At 40.2% G+C, this 7,754-nt stretch overlaps 2 protein-coding genes across 2 annotated transcripts; both read right to left on the bottom strand.

The window, feature by feature from the left end:
• Positions 1 to 1,315: 1,315 nt before the first annotated feature.
• Positions 1,316 to 3,391, bottom strand: LOC306705464 (UDP-glucuronosyltransferase 2C1-like; the record flags this gene model as incomplete). Its single annotated transcript, XM_079172229.1, has 3 exons — positions 1,316 to 1,900; positions 2,281 to 2,994; positions 3,098 to 3,391. 3 exons carry the CDS (start codon positions 3,389 to 3,391, stop codon positions 1,316 to 1,318), a joined length of 1,593 nt encoding a protein of 530 aa, XP_079028355.1.
• Positions 3,392 to 5,184: 1,793 nt separating this feature from the next.
• LOC306705465 (UDP-glucuronosyltransferase 2C1-like) lies at positions 5,185 to 7,260 on the bottom strand (the record flags this gene model as incomplete). The annotated part of the gene is made up of 3 exons (XM_079172230.1): positions 5,185 to 5,769; positions 6,150 to 6,863; positions 6,967 to 7,260. The coding sequence occupies 3 exons, from the start codon at positions 7,258 to 7,260 to the stop codon at positions 5,185 to 5,187; spliced, it is 1,593 nt and encodes a 530-aa protein (XP_079028356.1).
• Between the last annotated feature and the right edge of the window lie 494 nt (positions 7,261 to 7,754).

Here is a 7,754-nt window from a genome sequence, read left to right as displayed (position 1 = left end):
GGATTAAAATGTATGGATTATGAAATTAGTTTGTTCCTCTGATATGATTTCTGGTAAGACTGCCTCCAGCCATGGTGGAGCAACTTTAGTCAGTATCCTTGCGGTCACGTTGAGTGGCCTGTAAGAGCTACACAGAGTAGCTTACTGTCATTTAGACAATCCTTTTTTTAGTTTCTCTCATAGCACAAGCAAAGTGACCTCCACCACAAAGCTAAAAAGTAGTTTCTGATAGTTTAGGATATCTCCATCACTCTCTATATGAAACAATTGTATTAGCAGGTGCATGTTCAGCACTTTGATTGTTGGAAACCAAATTTTCACGATGAATCTCCACATTAAGTGGAGTAGGCGTCGATCTGGCAGTCCGTTTCTCCACCAATAAACATTTCCTTACACGTTGATGCTAATGATTATTGGATTTATTGTATTGGAGGCGATGAGGATTTTTCTAGATATCATCAGTCTAAACATCCACATTTCTGGGGTGAAAGTGCAGGTCAAAGTGTTGTGATGGAATTAGTCTGAAATGGCTTTGCCACCTGTATAACAGGGCACAACACACTAATAAAGAAGCAACATGTTACATATAATTTATTTTCCTAAAAATGAAGGCTTTCTCCATGTATGATAAGTGCTTGCAAGTCAGCTGGAGGAGGATGAAACCCACAATTTCGTTATTTTTCGTTAATCTATGACCTGAAGAAGACAAAAGTTAAAGTACAACAGAAAAAAATGTGGTTGAATATTGGTTGCCTTAAACTTTTTTGGATTGACAACCACGCTTTTCATTATCTGTTGGAAAGTGCACTGACCAAAGTACAAATATTTAACAAAATGAATCATCACTGGATGGACTGTTATTGTGAGTGGGGAAATACCATTGAGGGAACTCCATTGGAAAACCACGCAGTGGCCCCTTTTTTGTCAGATAAGTGGAACCTCAGTCAATGTCACTTCTGTTCGACAGGCACAGGTTCCTCTGTTTGCTTTTTCCCTTTTCAGTTTGAGAGAGAGCAGGTATACACTTGCAAAATGACTCTCCAAAAATCAGACTATAACAAATGATTTGTGGGTATTTTACAATTGAAATCTTAATCTGCCTAAATACATTTGACAGTTCGTTCTGAAACAGTAGAGGAGATACATCTCTTTAAATTTATCTATATTTAATATGGCTAAATCATATGAAAAATTATAATTTTATTCCATAAATGATAAATAGATACAAATTAGACACTGTATGATATATGTTTTGTCTAAACAAAACACTTTAGAGAACACATTGTAGCATATTTCTAAACCAATTTGACCTTAATCAGTGTTGTTTGGTTTTGGTCGTCCTTCTAGCTCTGCAGCACAGGAACCTGAAAATAGCCAAAGTAGAGAGCAGCAGTACTGTCACTGCAGTCAGCAATAGTAGCAGTACATCTAAACAATAGTATGAGTACCAGGGCATCTTATAGGCCTCTGTTCGCAGATGAGGAGCCCCTTTGTGGCGCATCACATATTCCACCCAGAAGATGGCCTGATCCATGGGTGACATCGGCTGATCTCTGTGCAAACTTGACAATCTTTGCATGTTCTGTCTGTAGCTGTCATGATGGAGCACTTCGTGAATACCTTCCTCAAAACTGTGGCCGTTAACATCAGCTAGCTGAATGATCTTTCCGGCCCCTCGCTCCTGCAGGCGTAGAAGGTTGTCATACTGGTCGAAAAACAAGGGTATACCGAGGACAGGGACCCCGTGGTAAATGGCTTCTTGGACTCCGTTGGTTCCTCCATGAGCTACAAACACTTTGGTCTGTGGGTGGCCCAGGAGGTCCTTCTGTGGCATCCAGTCCACTATCAGGGTGTTGTTGCCCAAAGTAGAGGGACGCTCCCCTTTATGCCTCCATATCACCTAAATAGAAAATGAAATCATTAGGAATTTACTGTATACCTGTACACCAGCAGATATGCAATATGATGATGTTTACATTTCTGCACCCTGTGTTCTTTATTTACAAAGTCTATTACATTTATTATATATTTATTTTATATTTATACGTCTGTCACGGGCTATAACTTCCTTTTTTGACAAATTCCATGCGGAAAGGTTTTTTATGAATGGCTCTGTCTGTTTCATGTTTAATCTTGCTTTTATTGTAATGGATTTAATGATGGTTTTATTGCTGCCTAAATATCTGTAAGACTCTCTAGATCAAACAAGTAGCAATTTTAAATTTCAGTTTTTTTAACATGCCATGCTATTGCAAAAGTCAATTAATGAGCATGTGTTACCTTCTGAGGCATCTTGGCAAAGACACTGGCGATTTCATCAGCAACCTCTTTGGGCAAAGCGTTCACGAATGTTCCCAGAGTCATGACGATGACTCCGTGCTCCCCAGCACTCTGAACAAACTCCTCCAGGTCTGCTGGCAGAGGTTGAGCTGGTTTGCACTGGAAACCTCCGATGTAGATGACATTTGGCATTGTGGGCCGAGGGAATTCAAACACAAAATCTGACCTGAACAGCCAAATGTCTGCTTCCTGAAGAAGCGAGATGACGTCACATCCACCCTCTATGTATTTATCACAGATGGGGTCATAGCTTGGCCCCACCAGGAATTTCTGCTGGAACACTACAATGCCATGGAAAAATATGTTCTTGACCCTCTGGATGAAATTCATTTTGTCCGTTAAGCCTGATCCTGGCACTGGGATATAAGAGAGTGGTGAGGGGGCTATCGCAAAGTGGCCCTCTCCACTGGGGATCCAGCGAACATTGAGCACCATGGGCAGTTTGAGATACTTGGCTAGTATGATCCCTGGTGCTATAGCTGGGTCAGTGAGAACAAGATCATATTGGGCATCCATTAAGCTTTTGACCATATGTTCATTGTCAAAGATTTGAGTGAGGGTATCAGTCCACATTGAATGAACAATAGAGATCATAGAGAGGAAGTCCTTGGTGAGTTTGAAGAAAGTAAGTGCTGAAGCCCCTTCTCTCTGCGCCTGAAAAATGTTTATTTTTAAAGTGGTGAAAAAGCGAGAATCTTAATATTTGAATGACTAGATGACCCACGTGGGACCAAATACATAAGCCATAATGACATACCCTCATATTCTCCTTTAGGTACATGCCAAAAAAGTCCTCAAAACATTCATTAATTTCCATGGTAATGGATGTGTAGAGAGGAGACTTTTCTGGGATGTACCAGCTGCTGGATGCCCTCATCACAGTGATGTTGTGTCCCCTGGCATGAAGTTCTTCCAGCAGGATCTTCATATTGATCCAGTGGCTGCCGTCCACAGGGAACACCAGGATGTTTCCTCCATCGCAAGGTGGTGTGAAGGAAATCAGACATACACTGAGGAATACAAATATTCCACACACACAATGCAATGGCATGGTTCCTAAAATGTAAGAAAGAGATGAACATGAGAAACCTCTTCAGTTTCAACAAGCGAAGAATTGTGCTAAACAATATGGATTTTCGTCAGGTATGTAAAAAGATACAGTTTCTTCTATAGCAAATGAGAATTTACAGGTGTTTTTGTTTTTTTAAGTATATGATACGAACTACAACTTGATAATGTTCCTGAAATGCACTTACCCATGTTCAAGAGTGGGATCAGTAATGCTACTTGCCTGCAGACTGACAGTTCATCCAATGGTTCCTTATATATTTGAGGTCAAACTCCAGTCTCAGAGATGATCGGTCCTCATAGGTGAATGAGTTACTTACTGGAATATGGCATGTGTTCACGTGAAGCAATGACCACGAATGTTCTGCAGATAACATACAAAGTGGTGGTTTCTTCTTCGTCATGTCATTATAGTTTCATTACTTCTTTTAGTAATGTTGTTGAACTGCTGGTAGTGGTAGTGGTCTGGTTTTGTGGATGTGTTTTTCTCCTTCATGAGAGCTTGCATCAGGAGAGTGGGTTGTGTAATGTTAATCCACATGAGTTCCAGGCATAATCATCTTAAAAGTAAATAAGTACCTGGAGAAACACAAATTGGTTTCCTGGATTCATGTATGAGCTATTACGCTTTTAGCAGTTAGTCATGCAGTTATTTTCTGCAAGTTTTTAACTTGGAGGTTTGCTCCGTACAATTTGTGTCAAATACGGCTGGCAGTTGAATGTAGTTTGCAGGTCTTAGAACTGAATTCAGTTGATCCCAGGCATGCGCTCTCATATCAGTACCTTGAGATCAATATTGATTCATGGTTGTAAAGAGAGAGAAAGAGAGAGAAACTAAAATAGCTGTTTCGACATGCCTCCCCCTGTTAATTTTGACAGAGAATCATTCATAAGTTAATAAATATTCGAGCAGTTTCTAACATTTAGCGTTCTGCTAATTTTACATTCATATTTTGATACTCTGATTAATAAGTGTAGTCTTTGATTGTATTAAAAGTATCTAATGAATAAATAAAAACACACTAATAAAGAAGCAACATGTTACATATCATTTATTTTCCTAAAAATGAAGGCTTTCTCCATGTATGATAAGTGCTTGCAAGTCAGCTGGAGGAGGATGAAACCCACAATTTCGTTATTTTTCGTTAATCTATGACCTGAAGAAGACAAAAGTTAAAGTACAACAGAAAAAAATGTGGTTGAATATTGGTTGCCTTAAACTTTTTTGGATTGACAACCACGCTTTTCATTATCTGTTGGAAAGAGCACTGACCAAAGTACAAATATTTAACAAAATGAATCATCACTGGATGGACTGTTATTGTGAGTGGGGAAATACCATTGAGGGAACTCCATTGGAAAACCACGCAGTGGCCCCTTTTTTGTCAGATAAGTGGAACCTCAGTCAATGTCACTTCTGTTCGACAGGCACAGGTTCCTCTGTTTGCTTTTTCCCTTTTCAGTTTGAGAGAGAGCAGGTATACACTTGCAAAATGACTCTCCAAAAATCAGACTATAACAAATGATTTGTGGGTATTTTACAATTGAAATCTTAATCTGCCTAAATACATTTGACAGTTCGTTCTGAAACAGTAGAGGAGATACATCTCTTTAAATTTATCTATATTTAATATGGCTAAATCATATGACAAATTATAATTTTACTCCATAAATGATAAATAGATACAAATTAGACACTGTATGATATATGTTTTGTCTAAACAAAACACTTTAGAGAACACATTGTAGCATATTTCTAAACCAATTTGACCTTAATCAGTGTTGTTTGGTTTTGGTCGTCCTTCTAGCTCTGCAGCACAGGAACCTGAAAATAGTCAAAGTAGAGAGCAGCAGTACTGTCACTGCAGTCAGCAATAGTAGCAGTACATCTAAACAATAGTATGAGTACCAGGGCATCTTATAGGCCTCTGTTCGCAGATGAGGAGCCCCTTTGTGGCGCATCACATATTCCACCCAGAAGATGGCCTGATCCATGGGTGACATCGGCTGATCTCTGTGCAAACTTGACAATCTTTGCATGTTCTGTCTGTAGCTGTCATGATGGAGCACTTCGTGAATACCTTCCTCAAAACTGTGGCCGTTAACATCAGCTAGCTGAATGATCTTTCCGGCCCCTCGCTCCTGCAGGCGTAGAAGGTTGTCATACTGGTCGAAGAACAAGGGTATACCGAGGACAGGGACCCCGTAGTGAATGGCTTCTTGGACTCCGTTGGTTCCTCCATGAGCTACAAACACTTTGGTCTGTGGGTGGCCCAGGAGGTCCTTCTGTGGCATCCAGTTCACTATCAGGGTGTTGTTGCCCAAAGTAGAGGGACGCTCCCCTTTATGCCTCCATATCACCTAAATAGAAAATGAAATCATTAGGAATTTACTCTATACCTGTACACCAGCAGATATGCAATATGATGATGTTTACATTTCTGCACCCTGTGTTCTTTATTTACAAAGTCTATTACGTTTATTATATATTTATTTTATATTTATACGTCTGTCAGGGGCTATAACTTCCTTTTTTGACAAATTCCATGCGGAAAGGTTTTTTATGAATGCCTCTGTCTGTTTCATGTTTAATTTTGCTTTTAATGTAATGGATTTAATGATGGTTTTATTGCTGCCTAAATATCTGTAAGACTCTCTAGATCAAACAAGTAGCAATTTTAAATTTCAGTTTTTTTAACATGCCATGCTATTGCAAAAGTCAATTAATGAGCATGTGTTACCTTCTGAGGCATCTTGGCAAAGACACTGGCGATTTCATCAGCAACCTCTTTGGGCAAAGCGTTCACCAATGTTCCCAGAGTCATGACGATGACTCCGTGCTCCCCAGCACTCTGAAAAAACTCCTCCAGGTCTGCTGGCAGAGGTTGAGCTGGTTTGCACTGGAACCCTCCGATGTAGATGACATTTGGCATTGTGGGCCGAGGGAATTCAAACACAAAATTTGACCTGAACAGCCAAATGTCTGCTTCCTGAAGAAGCGAGATGACGTCACATCCACCCTCTATGTATTTATCACAGATGGGGTCATAGCTCGGCCCCACCAGGAATTTCTGCTGGAACACTACAATGCCATGGAAAAATATGTTCTTGACCCTCTGGATGAAATTCATTTTGTCCGTTAAGCCTGATCCTGGCACTGGGATATAAGAGAGTGGTGAGGGGGCTATCGCAAAGTGGCCCTCTCCACTAGGGATCCAGCGAACATTGAGCACCATGGGCAGTTTGAGATACTTGGCTAGTATGATCCCTGGTGCTATAGCTGGGTCAGTGAGAACAAGATCATATTGGGCATCCATTAAGCTTTTGATCATATGTTCATTGTCAAAGATTTGAGTGAGGGTATCAGTCCACTTTGAATGAGCAATAGAGATCATAGAGAGGAAGTCCTTGGTGAGTTTGAAGAAAGTAAGTGCTGAAGCCCCTTCTCTCTGCGCCTGAAAAATGTTTATTTTTAAAGTGGTGAAAAAGCGAGAATCTTAATATTTGAATGACTAGATGACCCACGTGGGACCAAATACATAAGCCATAATGACATACCCTCATAGTCTCCTTTAGGTACACGCCAAAAAAGTCCTCTAAACATTCATTAATTTCCATGGTAATGGATGTGTAGAGAGGAGACTTTTCTGGGATGTACCAGCTGCTGGATGCCCTCATCACAGTGATGCTGTGTCCCCTGGCATGAAGTTCTTCCAGCAGGATCTTCATATTGATCCAGTGGCTGCCGTCCACAGGGAACACCAGGATGTTTCCTCCATCGCAAGGTGGTGTGAAGGAAATCAGACATACACTGAGGAATACAAATATTCCACACACACAATGCAATGGCATGGTTCCTAAAATGTAAGAAAGAGATGAACATGAGAAACCTCTTCAGTTTCAACAAGCGAAGAATTGTGCTAAACAATATGGATTTTCGTCAGGTATGTAAAAAGATACAGTTTCTTCTATAGCAAATGAGAATTTACAGGTGTTTTTGTTTTTTTAAGTATATGATACGAACTACAACTTGATAATGTTCCTGAAATGCACTTACCCATGTTCAAGAGTGGGATCAGTAATGCTACTTGCCTGCAGACTGACAGTTCATCCAATGGTTCTTTGTATATTTGAGATCAAACTCCAGTCTCAGAGATGATCGGTCCTCATAGGTGAATGAGTTACTTACTGGAATATGGCATGTGTTCACGTGAAGCAATGACCACGAATGTTCTGCAGATAACATACAAAGTGGTGGTTTCTTCTTCGTCATGTCATCATAGTTTCATTACTTCTTTTAGTAATGTTGTTGAACTGCTGGTAGTGGTAGTGGTCTGGTTTTGTGG

The sequence above is a fragment of the Pholis gunnellus genome (genome assembly GCF_910591455.1).
Source record: "Pholis gunnellus genome assembly, chromosome: 13".
Taxonomy (NCBI): Eukaryota; Metazoa; Chordata; class Actinopteri; order Perciformes; family Pholidae; genus Pholis; species Pholis gunnellus.
This window is presented reverse-complemented; position numbering and strand designations above follow the sequence as displayed.